Source organism: Marmota flaviventris, chromosome 14, assembly GCF_047511675.1.
Source record: "Marmota flaviventris isolate mMarFla1 chromosome 14, mMarFla1.hap1, whole genome shotgun sequence".
In the NCBI taxonomy this organism is placed as follows: domain Eukaryota; kingdom Metazoa; phylum Chordata; class Mammalia; order Rodentia; family Sciuridae; genus Marmota; species Marmota flaviventris.
The window spans coordinates 20511039-20529246 of record NC_092511.1 but is presented as its reverse complement, the minus strand read 5'-3'; the positions used below and the strand labels follow the sequence as shown (position 1 = coordinate 20529246).

Here is an 18208-nt window from a genome sequence, read left to right as displayed (position 1 = left end):
CTGCCCTGCCATGCAGAGTATATTCACAGTGACCTTCATACACAGGGTACAACCACTGTCCAACTGTGACAACCCCAAACTGTTACGCGCTCCGGATTTTGATGCTCAGTGGTGGCAATCCAAATCCCAGGTTAATGTCATTCCTGCAGTGTCACTCTGTTGTCTCATACAATCCCTGCCAATAGTAGTCATACAAAAGATACTTTACTCATCATTCACTCTGTACCAGGCACTGGATATAGATATCCCAAGGATTCTGATCCTGTCTTCATTGGGATAGAGTAATAAGCAACATAGAAGAGCTATGGTTTTCTACCTTGATTGCAGATGAGAATCACTTGGGAGTTGTATAAACTGTCAGTGCCCATATCCCACCTCTAATAGAGTTGATCTGAAGAACATCTCAGGTATCAATGTATATAGACGATTCGAATATGTCCTCAGGGTTGAACCTCTACTATAGGGAGTGATGCTAGAACAAGGAAGTACTTGCTGCCATAGTGGCACTGAGGAGGGTGCCCAAGTTTCATTGGGAAGGGGACAAAAAAATGAATAGGAGTTACCCAGGCAAGTGGGAGGTGGGAGTGCTAGCTCCGGGATAAGTGAGAGACTTCTTAAGGGAGCCAAAAGATATTTGGTGTAGCTGAGCACAAGGGTGGCCAAGGACCAGGTGGTTAGCAGCTGCAGAAAGAAGTTAGAGTTTATCTTAAAGGCAGAGGAAAGCCATCAAAGGAGTTTAAAAAGGGTTGATTGATGAGATCAGACTTATGTTTTTAAAGAATCCCTTAGGCTACTCGGGTTGGGGAAGAAGGAAAACAAGCAGAAAAAAACAGAAACAGAGAGACCAATGGGGAGGCTGTTACCCAAACTCCAGTAACAGAAGATGGCTGCCTAGACTTGAGGACAGCTAGAGAGAGGAGTGAAAATCTTCAAGATAGACAGGTGCAGGGGCACACACCTGTAAATCCCAGCAACTCAGAAGGCTGAGGCAGGAGGATCACAAGTTCCCCAGCCTCAGCAACTTAGCAAGGTCCTAAGCAACTTAGTGAGAATCTGTCTCAAAATAAAAATTTTTAAAAGGGGCTGAGGATGTATCTCAGTGGTAAAGTGCTCTTCAGTTCAATCCCCAGTACCATTAAAAAAAAAGCATAAAAATAAATCTTCAAGATAGGATGTGCTAGTAGTTGGAGATGGGGCAGAAGGAGAAATATGGATGACCCTCCCAGGTTTGCAACTACACAGAGGCAGGGATGTTTGCCCTGGGATGGGGAAGCCATGAGAGGGAAAGGTTTGAGGAGAAAAAGGATGCATTCAGACTCAGACATGTAGAGTTGAGGTGCTGGTAGTTGTTCCGTGTTTTCTTAGATTCTGTATTTTTCTATTTGGCATCAACTAATCTCAGGGTCTAACTAGTGGCCAGGGTTGTTACATTTCCCCTGTGATCCAGAGCCCATACTCTGAGCCACTTCCTTTATTTAACTCTCACACTCCAAACCAATATTTCCCTTACCCTAAATCACCCCAGGACCTGGTGCCACACAACTAGGGATAACCCCAACATTCTGAAGCTCTCCAGAACTATTCAAACTAGCTAATCCTAAACATCCCCCTACTCTTCCTTGCCTTTCCCACGAAGACCCCAATAAAGGCTGAGGCCTTTGCCTTCTTGCTTCTGCCTGCCTCCTGAAGCACTGGTGCTTCTCCTTGCAGCCAAGCATGGCTTGCCTTGCCTCTCATCTCTAGGGTAACTGTGAATAACATTAAATTTTCTTTCAATGGCACTGACCTCTCAAATTAGTAGGTTCTTACTTACAAATGGAAATTAGAGATTTGCTAGTCATTAGCATTTAGATGATGCATTAATTTACAGGGTTGCTAGAACAAAGTATTGTAAACAACAGAAACTACTGTCTTAACACTTCTGGATGCTAGAAGTCAAGATCAAGATGTCAACACAGTTGATCCTCCTGAAGGCTGTGAAGATCTGTTCCATGCATGCCTTTCCCCTAGCTTCTGGTGGTTTGCCCACAATCCTTAGTGTTCCTTGGCTTGTAGAAGCATTACCTGCATCTCTATCTCCCTTTTCACGTAGGTTTGTCTTAGTCTCTATGGGCTGCTATAACAAAATACCACAAACTGGGGAAATTTATAAGCAACAGAAATTTATTTCTCACAATTCTGGAGGCTGAAAAATCCAAGATCAAAGTGCCAACATGTTCACTGTCTGGTGATGGTCTGTTCTTCAAATATAGTGCCTGGGGCTGGGGTTGTGGCTCAGTGGTAGAGTGCTTGCCTAGCATGTGAGGCCCTGGGTTCAATCCTCAGCACCACATAAAGGGGCTGGGATTGTGGCTCAGTGGTAGAGTGCTCTCCTAGCATGGGCGGGATCCGGGTTTGATCCTCAGCACCACATAAAAAAAATAAAGGCAAAAATAAATAAATAAATAAATAAAGGCATTGTGTTGTGTCCATCTGCACCTAAAAAAATAAATATTAAAAAATATATATATAGAGAGAGTGCCACCTACTTGACCTCACAGTACAGAAAAGACAGAAGGGGCTGGGGATGTGGCTCAGTGGTTAAGTGCCCCTGAATTCAATCTCCGATACCAATAAAGGCGGGGGGCAGGGGTGCAGCAAGAACTGCAGAAGGGGAACTCTCTGAAGCCCCATTCCCATTTTTTGGTAGGGCAGTTTAACCCATTGCCTTGAGCATGCTCAAGGCAATGGGTTAAACTGTGCTCTGCCTCTGACCTACACCCTCAACCCTTTTTGTTTTATATTGAGACAGGGTCTCCCTAAGTTGCCAGGTTGATCTCAAACTTGTGATCCTCCTTCCTCAGCCTCCCAAGTTGTAGAATTATAGGTGTGTGCCACCACACCCACTGACCTCATCTTAATTAATTACATCAGCAAGGACCCTATTCCCAATTAAGGCACATTTTGAGGTACTAGGAGTTTGGATTTCAACATATAAATTTTTGGAGGACACAACTGAACCCATAACAGAGATGATGGAAGTTATGTTAGCCATAAACACTGAACAGATGGGGTGTGAAATGCCCAGAGAGGGAGGGAGGGAGGGAGGGAGGGAGGAGTGGATATTGTGAACCAAGGAGGCAGTGGCCATCAAGACTCCCCATAGGAAGGATAACAGGTGAGAATGGCTTGCTGCTGTCATGACTGCTGATGGAAGGTCTGCTGGAGAGGGGGAAGCTGAAGATCAAGACATGAGGTCATTTAAAGAACTAAGTCTTTGAGTCAGTGGGTGAGGATGCAGTGCAGAACCTAGGTAGAGGGACTGGCCACTAGGACAAAAGCAGGTGACAACCTCATTTTGATCACAAAGCTACAGCCACACAATTGCAATGCTGCCACCATGGCCCTTGTGGTGATAGTTTCTCCTGACAACTCCACCTGACCCTCCCCTCATGCGACTGAGCCATTCCTCAGTTTACACAGTGACACCTTCACTGGAAACAGCAGTCGCAGCTCAGTGTCATTTGAACATCACTAACAATTCCGGAAGAGTTCACCCAGATATACCTTGATACATATAGTGCTTGAATCCCATACTATCACACACCTAGACGATCAAGCATACATTGGCCATACTCTCTCAAGCCCATGCCCACACTGGACACAGACACAAAATATCCCCACTGTGTCAAGTTCCTCTTACCCATGGCTGCATACACCAGCCACAATCACACATGAAAGGAGTAAATTATTCCATTCTATTTTGTCACATACATCTGCATCTCCCAAGCAGAGCCACTTGCACCTATGGCATGACCACAGTTAAACCCTCTCATAGTACCAGCCTTGCCCTCTGTCTGCCTCTCTAGGTGTGTGTGTGTGTGTGTGTGTGTGTGTGTGTGTGTCTGTCACACACACCAGCCTCACCAGTCTGTTGGTCTCAGTGACACCGGTACCCCGCCCCTTCCTCCCGCGGGATCGCAGGGCTCCGTGGTCCGCGGGGGCAGGGGAGGCGGGCGGGGCGGCGGCTGGCGCAGCTCCGGACTCTGCCCGGCCCTGGGCGGCGGCTGCAACCAGGCGGGCAGGCGACGTGGAGCGGCCACGTGGAGCCGCCCGGGGGAGGGCAGGCGGCTGGTGGCAAGGCACCCGCGGCGCGGCAGCCTGGAGCTCGCACGAAGCCGAAGCCGGAGCCCCAGCCCGGCTCAGCGCCTCCGCAGCAGGTGGGTCCGACCACGCCCCGGGCGGGCTGTGGGCGGGTACCGGGTGCCAGGGCCAGGCGGCCTCCTGCCTCTGGTCGGGATCTTAAGAGCCAGTTCCTCTGCATCCCTGCGGCTTGGACCCAACTGGAGCTGGCCCTCGCCTCTTGGCACCGCTGGGAAGAGGTCATCCTTGAGAGCAGGTAGAGGAAGGGTCTGAAAAGCGCCCCCTGAGGCCCCTTGATGGGTCCCAGAATCCCCCCCGCCCGCCCCCAGAGCTTTTCCCTCGCGTATGGGAGGTGTTGCTCCAACAGCCCTGGCGGCTGGCGGCTGAGGGCAGCTGGCTGGAGATTCACCTCATCTGACAGATGGCGAGGTGGAGGTTTGGGAAGGGCCCAGGGTTATCTTCTAGCTGGAAGTGGTTGGGCCCAGACCAGCTCAGGTGTGCTGCACCTTTGACTGTAGACCACTCTCTCCTTTCTTACAAGTAAGGGTGGGGATGTTGGGAGGCCCAGTGGCATTGGATGGATAAATCAGAGGATTCAGTTCAGTTAACTTCCTAACAGTCGGACTTAGCTAGAAATGGAATGGACGCCCTGTGAGATGCTAGGTTCCTGTCCTGGGACGATTTGGGCAGAGATTGAATGGCCTTTTCATGGGGATACTGTGGAAAAAAATGTTGGCACTGAATGGGAAGTTACACAAGATAACCTAGAGCCCTGTCATGTCCTAGAGTATCTGAAATACTTAAGGAGCACCTGCTTGCTGCCAGTCACTTAGCCTACATTATCTCATTGCATCCTCCCCAAACCCTGGTGAGATTATATGAGCCTCATTTTAAAACCGAAGATCCCAGGACTCAGACAGGTTGAGCAGCCTGCCTAGATCACATAGCAGTGTCAGAGGTAGGATTTAATAAGAGGTCTAACCTCAAGGCTGAGCTCTCCTCCCATGCACTGGTGCAAAAGCTTGAAAAAATCTGAGGCAGGAGGGTCAATGTGAGTGTGTGTGTGTGTGTGTGTGTATGTGAATAACTTTACTGAATTATATCCTATTAAATAACAGTTATGGTGGCTTTATGTGTTTATTAGGCTAATTATGTTCATGAACATGATAATTATAGGAAATGCTTAGGAACATTTTTATTTGACAAACAGTGGTTCAAGGACTCCGTTATTTCTGTTGCTTACAAAAGCTTTTGTAAATGCTTTAAAATGTGTAAATAGGAACAAATTACATTATACCAACCTCATTACACATTACATGAGGCATTAACCTGACTTTCTTTGAACAATGGAGGTGGATTACTTGTACTAAAAATGTCACAGCTGGAAGCATTACTTAAGTGAATATAACATTAGAGCTGGGAATGTAGCTCAGTGATACAGCACTTGCCTAGAATGAATGACACCCCGTTTGCCCTGCAACACCACACACACACACACACACACACACAATTTTTAAAAAAACCACACACACAAACAATATTACTCTAAAAGTTCACATGCAGTTATTTAAGTTTTTGAAGTGAACTACAATGTATGCCGAAGTTGTCAGAAGGGTCCAGGATATTTCAGATTGATGATGGAACAGTTTGGACCCAAGCCTTGGAAAGTGAAGTGAAAAGTTTTTTAGGAGACTGTTTTTGAAGCAGAGTGTTAGGGTAATAGAACACTGAAAGATGAATCAAAGATAACTTGATATCTATAGAAGGCCTTGAATGCTCAGGTAAGGACTCTGGATTGTAATAGAAATAGGAGCCATTGAAGAGTTTGGAGAAGGACATTGTTAGCAAATGAAGATTTATCTGATATGGGTGTGTATGAAGAATACACTAGAGGCAGAGACAGCAGTAAAAGAATACTATATTAGTGTGTGCACGAAGAAATTTACTATCCACTTAGTAGTTGCTACAACTATGTGTGGTAAATATTATCTCCAGTAAGCAGACAATGTAACTTAAGTTTGGTGAGGATAATTAACTGATCCAAGGTCACAGGATAATCAGTCAGTAGTGGAACTGGGAGCTGAAAATGGGTCCGGCTATTTCTGAAGCTATTCTCTGTCCTCTACACATATTAGATAGTTACATATGTAAGGGATGCATAGGACTGAGAGGAGGAGAGAGTTAGTGATTCATGTGGGTGGGGCTCAGAACCAGGTATCTAACTTGCAAGTCTTGGTGCAAAAATGATTGAGAATTTCAAGACAGTGACAGCACAGCATTAGACTAAGTACAAGGACCCAGCCCAACCCAGCAAGGCCCTATGTGACTACACAAGTTGCACACCCACGAGGCCAGCCCTTATGGAGTTGGTATTCTAATTCTTGAGTGAACACACTATCTTAAAATGTAATGACTTAAAATAGAAGATAGGGGAGAGTCCGTGTGTACTTTGGAATTCCACCAGGTGCTCTATTAATGCTTGCAAATGATCACCAGCCTGCAGACTCCACCCACTCTACCCCCAAGAATCAGACACCCTGAATGCATACTTGGGGCTGAAAATAGTCCTAGCCCTGGCATTGCTCCCTGGCAGACTAGATTATTGGATAAACTCTTCACCTCCTAGCTGGGCCATGGGAATCCTCTCCTTTTTTTTTTTCCCCCTCACATACAAACAGTGATGCATAGATTTTTCTCACTTTCTTTTCTACCTTTCTTTGGAGCTATTCTTATGCAGGTGTCTTAAAGGGGGCGGGGTGGCTTAGAGGCTTAAAATGGTTCTGTTGACTTTATTCTTGAGTGCAGTCTGGGTAGGGTAGTTGGAGACAAGTACATTTCTATTCTTTCAGTGTTTATTAGGACACCTTTAAGGCTGGGGATTGGAATTGGTAAAGGTTTGCTCACTGTCCATGGGAAGCTCTAGGTTCCCCAGGTATCTCTATCCCAATGTAGTTTTCCCACATGGCAGTGGGTAGGGGGGTGGAACTAGAACTAAGTGTAAACTACCTGGACCTGGCCATCACATGGCATCATTTCAACAATTCACTGGAGGCAAGCCACTAAACCCAAATCATATGCAACGGGAGGGGAAGGGAATTAGACTCCAGGTTTGGCAGGAATATAAAAAACTTTGTGGACATGTTTTTGGAACCATCATGGTTGGCCTGAGTAAGTAGATCAGTGGGGTTGGAGGGTGCTTCCCCCTTGTGCCCAAACTGCCACCACCAGAAAATCAGTCTTTGGAGTTCCCAAATGTCTCTTCTGAAAGGCAGCTGCTCGCAGATGGCAGTACACTAAGCCTATAATAAGTTTTGACAGCTCTGAAGGATGTAAATTACTCCAGTGACTCCTGGGGCCTAGGTCCCAGCAGAGAACAGATGGGGAGGAGAAAGCAATTAGAGAGGCTCCAGGTGGGAAGACAAGGAGGGAGGATATATGTGAAGCCACTGCAGAGCAGCCCAGGAGAACTTAAGAAGGAAAAAGTTCTAATTGTATAACAGGTGCTATACTTTACAGGCCTTGTCTCATTTCTTCCCTACAGGCCTTGTCTCATTTCTTCCCTACAGCCCTGGGGAGAGCTCTCATCAGCCTGATGTCACAGACCTGAGATGGAGAAGGCTCTCAGCTAGTGAACTCCAAAACCTGCACTTGAATTTAGGCAGCCTGAGGTCAAGGACTGTACCCTTGAACTTTGGGCTAGACCACCCTTCCTTAGCAATTGTTTCTTTCTCTCTTTTTAGATGGGGATCTCACTAATTTTCCCAGGTTGGCCTTAAGCTCATGACTTGCAATCCTCCTGCTTCAACCTCCTGAGTAGCAGGGATTACAGGTGTGTGCCACTGCACCCAAATTCTGTTTTTTTTTCCTCTTAATTGTTTTAACATTTATATCTTTTCTTATTAAATATTTTAAAGACTAAAGGGGGGGGGGAAGAATAAGAAATGTGGTACTAGCCCAATTATCAGCTTAGTATTGATAAGATAGTGCCTCACTTATAGTAGGTGCCTAAGAAATATTAAAGAAATAGACTGGGAATGTGAGCATGTGCTTAACAGTGGTAGAACATATATATGCTTAACATGTAGAGGCCCTGGGTTTGATGTACTGCAAAAACAGAAAAAAAATTAAATTGTTATTGTTTATTTTTATTCTACATACATTAACACTTTCCTTCCTAAGGATGCTTGCCCCTCTGGTCTTTGTCATGTGAAATCTATGGTACTTCCCATGTGGGTTTTCAGCTTTCCATCACTGTAACAAATACCTAAGGTAACCATCTTGTAAAGGTTCATTTTGGCTTATAGTTTTGGAGGTTCCAATCCATGCTCTGTTGGGGCCATTGCTTTGGGGCTTGTTATAAGGCTGCACATCATAGCAAGGAGTGTGTGGTAGAATAAAGCTGCTTGCCTCATGGCTGGGAAGCAAAAGAGAAGAGACTCAGGTCTCACAATCCAGTACTTAAAACACCTCCAACACTTGAAAACCTCCCATTAGGCCCCACCTCTTAGTGTTTCTACCACCTCCTGAAGCACCAAGCTGAGGGTCAAGCCTCTAACACAAGAGCTTTTGGAGGATATCCAGATTTAAATGATAGCACCATAGTATCCTCTGTGGTGTCCAGCCCAGGATCCTCACCTTTTGGAATTCTCCTTCTTGCCCTTTCCGGCCAGCTGGTCCTCTCATATGCACCCCTCATTTCACCATAAAGACTGGAACCTCCAGCTGACCCACCCTTCACACCAGCAGACTGGATACAAAGCATCTCTCTGGCTCATTTACCCATGTTTCATCCAGCTGCCTGGCCATTCAGGCCCATTGAAGGCAGGGCCTTCCCACTAACCTCCTAGGAAAGGAGGCACACAACTCTGCAATTCTTGGATTTCTATTCAGTGGCTGTGGGGGTTTCAAGGGAGATTTCAATCTTCAACTCCCTGCTGAGGCTGCACCCACTGAGGACTCAGGTATCCTCCAAGCCCTAGCTGCTATCACTGTCTCCTTGAACTTGACTTATGGTCTCTTTCACCATAAAGAGGTTTAGACTTTTTTTTTTTTTTTTTTTTGGTACTGGGGATTGAATAAATGGGTTGAAAAATAAAAAGGGGCATTTAGACATGGAGCCACATCCCCAACCCTTTTTATTTTTCACTTAGAGACAAGTCTCACTAAGTTGCTTAGGCTGACTTTGAACTTGTGATCCTCCTGCCTCAGTCTCTTGGGCCATTGGAATAGTCCTCTTTTATTTATAAAAAGTATTTTCATTTTAAAGTCTGTTTTGTCTGATGTCAGTAAAACTATACCAGCTTTCTATGGACTAGTATTACCTTTTTATTGTTTTTCATCTTTTTGCTTTCAGTCTTTCTGGACCTTTACTCTTTGTTAACTTCTTGAAAATTGGGTATAAGTATACTTTATTTTGTATACCTTTAGATAATCTCTATTTTTTTAAACTGATGAGTTTATATATTCTGTATTTATTATGATTACTGATATACTTGGGTTTGTTGTTACAACCTTATTTTATTTTTTGTTTTGTTGATTTCTTTTTTCTATTTTCCTGCCTTCTTTTGAATTGATTTTTTAAAAAAAAAAAATCCATTCATGTCAGGCTCAGTAGTGCACGCCTGTATCTAAGCTGCTCCGGAAACTGAGACAGGAGGATCATAAGTTCAAGGTCAGACTGGAGAACTTAGTGAGACCCTGTCTCAGAATAAAGTACAAAGGGCTGGGAATGTAGTTCCATGATACAGCATTTTCCTAATATGCATGCGGCCATCCCTAATACCAGAAAAAACAAATTTCATTGATTTTTTCCTCTACTCGTTGTGATATTGCACATTCCATTTCTATTTTTTCTTAGCAATTACTTTTATATTTTAAGCTGCATGTTTGATAAAATTAATCAACCTGTCCACTCTCTTCCCAAACAACCAACTTCATTCACTTTATGTGTTTTATTGCTATATATTGTAGTTCAGACCTTTTTTGCTCCATCTATTAACCTAATTATCATTGCTTAATGGTCTGTTTGTTTAGATTTACTCACGTATTCTCTAATTCCTTTGCTTAACATTTTTCCTTGCATTTCAGACCTCCCTTCTAAGATCCTTTCCCAGAAATTATTCCTTAGAACTTCCTTCGATGAAGAAATGTTGATGATAAATTCCCTTAAGTTGTTCATCTAAAATTGTTTTTATTTTACTTCTTTGAAGACTTTTTTTTCCTGCCACATTGGGAATTGATGCTAAGCTGAGCTATAACACTGAGCTATAACCATAGCCTTGAAAGATAATTTTGTTGAGAACAGAATTCTAAAATAGCATTGACTCCTGCTCTCTGAACACATACAAATTCTCTAATACTGCATTTTGGCATTACTTACTGTGGGGAAATTGCTGTCAGTCTAAGCACCTTACCTTCTCTTTTTCTTGATGTTCTATAATTTAAGAACAATAGGTTCAGAGATGTCTTTCTGTTTATTTAGTCCATGTGGGATTGTTGGGCTTCCTGGGTTGGAGTATTAGTGTTTTGCAACCTTATGGAAAAGTCTCAGCTAGTATCTTTTCAAATACTGCTTCTATCTAATTTTGTCTATTGTTTTTTCCATCCTTCATACTGCTTAACCTTTGTTTTATATTTTATCTTTAACTCAGTAAACTGCATTCTGAATAATTTATTCAGATCTATTTTCCAATTCATTAATTTTCTTTTGTTAAATTTTTTTAAGTTGTTGATATAGACCTTTATTTATTTATTTATATGTGGTGCTGAGAATCGAACCCAGTGCCTCACACATGCCAGGCAAGTGCGCTACCGCTGAGCCACAGGCCCAGCCCGCTCATTAATTTTCATATCAGCTATGTCTAATCTATTTAACTTACCTGTTGCATTTTTTAAATTAGTTTTTTATTTCTAAAAATTTTGATTTTGTTCTTCAAGTCTACTTGATTGATTGATTGATTGGGTACTGGGGATTGAACCCCAAAGCACTTTTTCACTGAGCTACAGCCCTTTTTATTTTTTATTTTGAGACAGGATCTTGCTAAATTGCTTAGGACCTTGCCAAATTGCTGAGGCTGGCCTTGAACTTGTAATCCTCCTGTTTCTGCCTCCGGAGTTGCTGGGATTACAGACATGATCATTTTTATAATCTCATTTCTTTCTCATAGTTTCAAGCTTCCCTTCAATTTCTTAAAGTATATTAAATACACTTACTTTATATTTCATGTGTGATAATTCCAATATAGCAATTTCATTTTTGCGGGCCTACTTTTGCCTGCTCTTGTTCTGCTGGCTTTCACTCACAATGTCTTATTCCTTCTCATATTTATAACTTTTTGGCTGTGAGTTCAAATTTCTTGAAACTTTACCAATGGAAATTATTATAGGCCCAAATTGGAGTTGGGTCCCTCCTGTCAGTCAGTTGGAGCCACTACCAACAAATCGCCTTCAAAATAAATTATTTATGGTTCTAGGTTTTCTGAACCATACATCTGCATTAATCCAGTCCTCATACCCACATTAGAACAAATTCTCAGGGAAGCCGAGTGCAGTGGCACATGCCTGTAATCCCATTGGCTTGAAGCCTGAGGCAGGAAGATTGTGAATTCAAAGCCAGCCTCAGCAATTTAACGAGGCTCTAAGCAACTTAGTGAGACCCTGTCTCAAAATAAAAAATAAAAAGGGCTGAGGGTGGGGCTCAGTGTTTAAGTACTCCTGGGTTCAATTCCCTGCTAAATCAAATTCTCAGGGGAATTTTTTTCCTCCCTCTACCTGGTGCCACCGTCAAGATAGGCAGGATTCTTTGCTTCCTTTCTTCATGGCAAACTTTTGTTCACCCTTGTATTGAAGACATAGCTCTTTGGAGCCAGCTTCACCTAGGAAATTTCCTATTCATCTCTTCATATTGGTGAACCCAACTTTTATTGCTGATCTCCTCTGCTACATGCAGCACTCAAACTGCTAGCTCAAGTTCATGTGGGTTGAGTTTGGCGGCCACTCTTGAGGCAAAAGCTGACGTCAAGCTTTCTTTTCTCCCAGATTACTATTTCCACGGTGCTTTTGTGCACTGAAAATTTCTTGCCAACTCGATGCTTTTGAAAAGATACTCTATTTTTATCCAACTTTGTAGTTACTTTCTTTGGGACACTTACTATCATACTACAAGACATGGCAGTCTGGGCATTTTGCTGGCTCACTCAGCTACTGGTCTATATGCCTTTGAGGGTGACATGTTGATATGGAGATGTCAGTTCCACCTGCCTATCTTGAGCAAGCCCAAGACCTTTTCTCCTTCTGGGCACAACAACTAAAACCCAAGGATCTGTAAGTGCTAGCTGGTATTGGCAAACACTTTTAGGGAAGCTGTGGTTTCAACATTCTTTTGGTGACTGGGGCTTAGAGACACCAATAAACTATGTGTCTTCACTGTGGCTGTTTGGGCCAATCATACCCATAGAAAAATGAAGACAGGTTCTACCATCACTGAGGCTTCACCTTTTTGTGGACTTCCATGCTTTGTAGATTCTTGCTCAAGGTCACTCAAAAAGGTAGAATTTTCGTTTATCTCCCCATGAGCCAGATGTTCATCTGCTCCACCCCTCACAGGAAATTGATGTCCACTCTAGCAGTGGTTCTGGACTTTATTAGGGGTTGTGGAACTCTTGGAGAATTGAATTAAAGTTATGAACTTGTTTCTAGAAGTTGAGAGTCAACTCTAAATGATCCTCAGTATTTGGGTGCAATACCCAAAATTAGGATAATTACTCAGGTGCAGAAACAGAAGTACAGCAGGGCAGGGATTAGAGCAGGTTTATTGCAGGAAAGGAAAGAGAAAGTGAAATACACCCTGGAGAGAGGGCTCCACAGATCAGCCAGGGACCTAATGAAATGATTAGGCTTTACCAATGGAAATTATTATAGGCCCAAATTGGAGTTGGGAATTTGTAGTAGAGCTAAATCTTGGAGTGGCAGATAGCCATGCCTCTCTGGGCCCAGAGGTTGTCTTGCTTATTGCCTGTTTTGGGGGAAGTCATATGCCTGTGCTGTGTGAAAACTGAGAGCAGCTAGGCATGATGGTACAAGCCTGTAATCCCAGTAACTCAGGAGGCTGAGGCTGGAGGATTGTAAGTTCAAGGCCAGCCTTAGCAACTTAGTGAGGCCCTAAGCAACTTAGCAAGAACTTGTCTCAAAATAAAACATAAAAAAGGTAGCTCAGTGCACCTGGGTTCAATCCCTCATGGCATGTGCCTGCGTACTTGGGTCACTTGGTCCTTTCTGACCTAGCATTTCCAGCAGAAGGTCATATAATAGTCACCTGACCCTCAGAGCAGCTTGTGGGTACATGTGACCTTGGCAATATGATGTGCACCCATAAATCCATGAAGGATGTGATCGATCTCTTTCTGGAATGTAGCAGCTGGGGAGACTGGTGATGCCCTTCAGTGGCTCTGAGTGGTCTACCTACTTTTCTATAGCCCTCATGGTGTGGCACAATGGGTATTGAGTCTTCTAGGTCAGTTGCCAGTTAGGGACCCTTTTATAGCCACCCTGTCTCTCATTTCCCCTTCTACCATTCCTTTTCATCTCAAGCTAACTACACTAACAAACCTCCCTCTAGGAAAATCCAGTGTCAGCCAGAGTGTAGGGTACCATGTGAGGGGGTTCCTGATCCTCTGCTTTGACCATCAAGCATCTGACGATGGGTTTAGGGTTTCAGAGCTGAACTCTGGTGGGTTTTTACTTCCTGGAAAATTCACATTAATATATACACACACCTGGAGCTAATCAGAAAGCTTTGTGTTTTGTTTTCAATTGATTGATTTCATCAATTGATCCAATTTGACTCTTTTTAAAAATCATTTATTTATTTTTTAGTTGTAGATGGACACAATACCTTTATTTTATTTGCTTATTTTTATGTGGTGTCAGGGATCGAACCCAATGCCTCATGCAGCTAGGCAAGCACTCTAGTGCTGAGCCACAACCCTGGCTCCGCCAATTTGACTCTTTCCATATAATCAAGTGACTTCTTTTTTTGGTGTATGAACCTACATAATATAGCTCTCAGGGGAAATTCTTATTTTTTCCTTTATACTGAGATCTGCTTTTCCTAACTGCCTTTGGTAAACAGCAACTCCTGGGCCACTGTGGTTGGACTTTGATTTGGTGCTTTCAGTCTATACCTTAGTTTGAATTTTTCAAGGAGTCTGTGCCTTTTTTGGATTTGTCTTCCAGTGTGTTTTTAATAAGCACAAGCTAACAATCTGTCTCCCTGTCTGTGTCTCTGTTTAGGTCTTGGTCTTCATATGACTCCCTGAGTAGCTAATCTTGTCTTTTCCCTTTCTGTCTATAAAACAAATGGCCTGGGGGCTGGGGCTGCAGCTCAGAGGCAGAGCGTTTGCCAGCATGCCTGAGACACTGGGTTCGATCCTCAGCACCCCATAAAAATAAACAAATAAAATAAAGGCATTCTGTCCATCTACAACTACAAAAAAAATTTTTTTTTAAATGGCCTGGGGCTGGGGATGTGGCTCAGTAGAAGATTGCTTTACTAGTCAAAAAACATTTTTTTAAAATAAATCCCTGGGTTCATTCCTAGCACTGCAAAATAAACAAAAACAAGTGACCTGAACTAAAGTTAGGTGCCACTTAAGGTGGTACCTCTCTGAGCACCCTGCAGGCTGACAGGGACAGAATGCATGTACTCTGGGGAGGGGCCCCTAGCCCCCAGCACTGCTCTTATGGGCTAGAGCTGGAGTAGGATGGATTTTGAACACAGTGCCATGTGCTAAGATCCACCCAGGAATCTTCCCTGGGCAAGAGTCCTGTCCCCTGCACTGCAGGTAGAGGCAAGGAAAGAAGGCATTTCTGTCTGACCCAACTGGTTCCCAATATGGTGGCAGACACCCCTGTCCCCTGACACCCTAATTCCATTTCCAGATCCAGTTCTAGGAAGGATGTCACCTTGGCAGATGAGAGCGTTAATGCTGCCACTGCTGCTGCTCCCGCTGAGTCAAGCTGCTCCCAAGGATGGCGCCACAAGGTAAGGGATTAGGAGGGCAGGGCCTAGGCTGGACCAGGAAGAGTTTTGGGAGAACTCAGAGGGTGTGGTGGGTGCCTCTGGGAGCAGGGACTGGGGAGTAGGCTCCCTGAACTCTGAATCCCCCACTCCAACCACCTGTCCTGTGCCTATCAGAATGTCACAACATTGGCATTCAACACTTGGCTGAAGCCCTTTGGAAGCCGAGAACTCAGCTCCAATATGGGTGAAGCGCCAGTAAGAAGCCAGAGGCCAGGAAAAGGGCTCTGGTCCTCTAATCAAGACCTACTTGTGGGAATACCAAAGAAATAGACATCATTCCCACGTCACTTCTGTTTTATAGAATCACTTTTTGAAGGTCTTATTTATTTATGCTGTGCAGTTGGATATACTGGGTAGGTATGGAGAAAAATATAGGAAGAGTGGCAAAGGCTGGCACCTGTGACCAAAATGACTGCAACAACTCCTGCCAGCTTTCTGGGATTACAAGCCTGCACTGACAAGGGCAAACAGGTAGCTCCATCTAGAACTGGGAGCACATTTTGACATATGCACCCTCTCCTTGAAAAAATAGTTAATTGTAATCTGTCTATCTATCTAAACCTGGGTGACACTGCCAGGCCAAGGTAGAGACCTGCTCCTTGGCTCCCAGCAATGAAGGAGTAGGCTGCCATGATCCATGTTGTCCTCCACTCATTGGACTGTCTTCTTAGGCCCCTGACTTGCGTCTATAAGGTGTGGCCTTATCTGGCCTCTACCTCATCTGATACTTTCTTTTTGTAGGGAGAGGGGACACTGGGATTGAACTCAGGGGCACTGGGCCACTGAGCCACATCCCCAGTTCTATTTTATATTTTATTAGAGACAGGATCTGAGTTGCTTAGCACCTCGCTTTGCTGAGGCTGGCTCTGAACTCCTGATCCTCCTGCCTCAGCCTCCCGAGATGCTGGGATTACAGGATTACAGGCCACCGCACCTGGCCTTCACCTGATACTTTCTTTGGGTTTTCACTGAACGTCTAAACAAGGCAATTGCAAAAACAAAATCCAAGGAGTCCGGAAGCCTTCTTCCCCACAAGGGTTTTGGGAATTTGAGAGAACAACTCCCTTTGGTTCTGGGGAGAGAACTCTACTGGGATACAGTGGTGGAAGGCTGGCGGGTTGGGCTCTCTGCAATGCTGGTCCTTCTCTCCTCCAGGCCAGACCCTGAAGCTCAGCAGCAGACCCTGTCCAACCCCTTCCAGCCAGACCCAGAGCAGCTCCGGTGAGTAGGTTGGGCTGGGTCCTTGGGTGACTATGTCAGGCCTGGGGACTGGCCTTGCCGGGGCTGATTTGCTACTTTCCCAACAGACTTCTGCAGAACTACCTAAAGGGACTAGAAAGAATGGAAGAGGAGCCAGAGCACATGAATCGGGAACAGGGTGAGGGGCTGCTGGGCTGCTGGGCTGGGAGGCTCAGGGCAGCCAGACTGGGACTGAGCCCCGGCTGCCCTGTTGGCTCCTGCCTTCTCCACCCGTCCTCAGGGCCTCTTCTAACTCAGCTTCTCCTCCCCAGTTCTCCTCTACCTTTTTGCCCTCCATGACTATGACCAGAGTGGACAGCTGGATGGCCTGGAGCTCTTGTCCATGTTGACAGCAGCTCTGGCTCCAAGGGCTGCTGACTTTCCCATCAACCCGGTAAGCTCTGCTGGAGACCAGGAGACCAGCTCCTTGGCACTTTGGATATTTTCATCATGACTCTTTACAGATTTCCTGTAAGAGGGAGGGGGATTAGATCCTGCATGGCAGGAATGGGGGGCATTGGGAAGGGACAAGGCTCCGGGGAACATCTTTGGACACTAGAGACTCCATGGTGATTCTGTGCTTCCACAGGTGATCCTGGTAGTGGACAAGGTGCTCGAGACCCAGGACCTGAATAGGGATGGGCTCATGACCCCTGCAGAGCTCATCAACTTCCCAGGAGAGGCCCCTGGGAATGCAGGGCATACAGAGCCCAGAGAGCCCCTCGCTCCAGCTCCTCAGGAACTACAAGCTGCTGGAAGACAGCCCCCATTGGCTAAGATCCCACTGAAACAAGAAACCCTGGAAGCCCTGGGTCTCAGAGAAGAAGCTGGAGGCCAGGAAGAAGCCAGAAGGGAATCCTTGGAGCCTATACAGGAGGCTGGGCATCAGGCGGGGGCTGAAGGGGATACCCCAGGCTCCACAGGGGAGGCCAGGGGGCAGGTAGAGGCTGAAGGAGATGCTCCAGGTCCTGGAGGGGAGGCCAGGGGACAGGTAGATGCTGAAGGAGATGCCCCAGGTCCTGGAGGGGAGGCCCCAGGACAGGCAGTGGCTAGGGACAATGGAAGGGAAGGCAAAGAGCTTCCAGGAGAAACACAGGAGTCCAAGAACACCCCAAATGAGTTTGAGGTCCATAATATTCAACTGGACAATGATGAGATGTAAGCCTGGAGGAGACAGGCCTGTGTCCCTTGTGTTCTCTGTGAAGGAACATAAGCTCAAAGGGTGGGGGTGTATACGTTGGAATGAGGACCACCTCTGGGTCCCCTTTCTGGCCCCAGTGGATGGCAGGTCTTTCTGTGCAGGTCTTTCTGAGCTTAGGGGGGCCCCGTAAGTTAAGGGACAGCTTTCAGGCCCAAACAACAAATAAACAATGAAATGAATTCTTCCCCTGGGCCATTTCTCCACCAGTCCATCCCCAGCAGGCACAGGGCATTGGGAACTAGACAGGCCTCTTGGAGGGGCAGAAATTCAGCTTTCCCAGTGTGCCTGGGCCTGGGGTGCCAAGACAGCAGAGTCTCTAGTACTAGCTGCAGATAACTCCATGAAGAAGGCTCAGTCTACCCCTGGGGCCCAAACAACCTCCTGTTCCCTGAGTTCAGATGCCCTGTGCCCTTCTGTAGCTCAGGACAGATGGTCCCTATCACCCTGTCTCTGTGCAACACCCCCCCAGTAATATCAGTAATAACTATCATTTTATTGAGAGCTTAGTATATACCAAGTACGATTCTGACGTTTTAGGTTGTCTGATTTTTATCCTCACAATAATT

General features: G+C 45.3%; 1 protein-coding gene across 4 annotated transcripts; it reads left to right on the top strand.

Annotated features, from left to right (window-relative positions):
* The first annotated feature begins 4026 nt into the window (after positions 1-4026).
* On the top strand, positions 4027-17826 carry Cgref1 (cell growth regulator with EF-hand domain 1). Of its 4 annotated transcripts, none has more exons than XM_071601442.1 (7): positions 4027-4199; positions 7863-7951; positions 15061-15163; positions 16358-16423; positions 16510-16580; positions 16714-16835; positions 17031-17826. In XM_071601442.1, exons 3-7 carry the CDS (start codon positions 15078-15080, stop codon positions 17601-17603), a joined length of 918 nt encoding a protein of 305 aa, XP_071457543.1. In that variant the 5' UTR covers positions 4027-4199; positions 7863-7951; positions 15061-15077; the 3' UTR covers positions 17604-17826. The 4 variants fall into 4 exon arrangements, with proteins under 4 accessions (XP_071457543.1, XP_027789209.1, XP_071457544.1 ...); XM_071601443.1 differs by lacking the exon at positions 4027-4199 and adding an exon at positions 4267-4378; XM_027933408.2 differs by lacking the exon at positions 7863-7951.
* The last annotated feature ends 382 nt before the right edge of the window (positions 17827-18208 follow it).

What these genes read in the sequence shown, in the direction of transcription:
- Cgref1 (XM_027933408.2), top strand. Translation starts at nt 15,078, where the DNA reads ATGTCACCTTGGCAGATGAGAGCGTTAATGCTGCCACTGCTGCTGCTC. An exon ending in CCAGACCCAGAGCAGCTCCG is followed by an intron (nt 16,424 to 16,509) that starts GTGAGTAGGTTG and finishes CTTTCCCAACAG; the next exon opens with ACTTCTGCAGAACTACCTAA. An exon ending in GCACATGAATCGGGAACAGG is followed by an intron (nt 16,581 to 16,713) that starts GTGAGGGGCTGC and finishes TCTCCTCCCCAG; the next exon opens with TTCTCCTCTACCTTTTTGCC.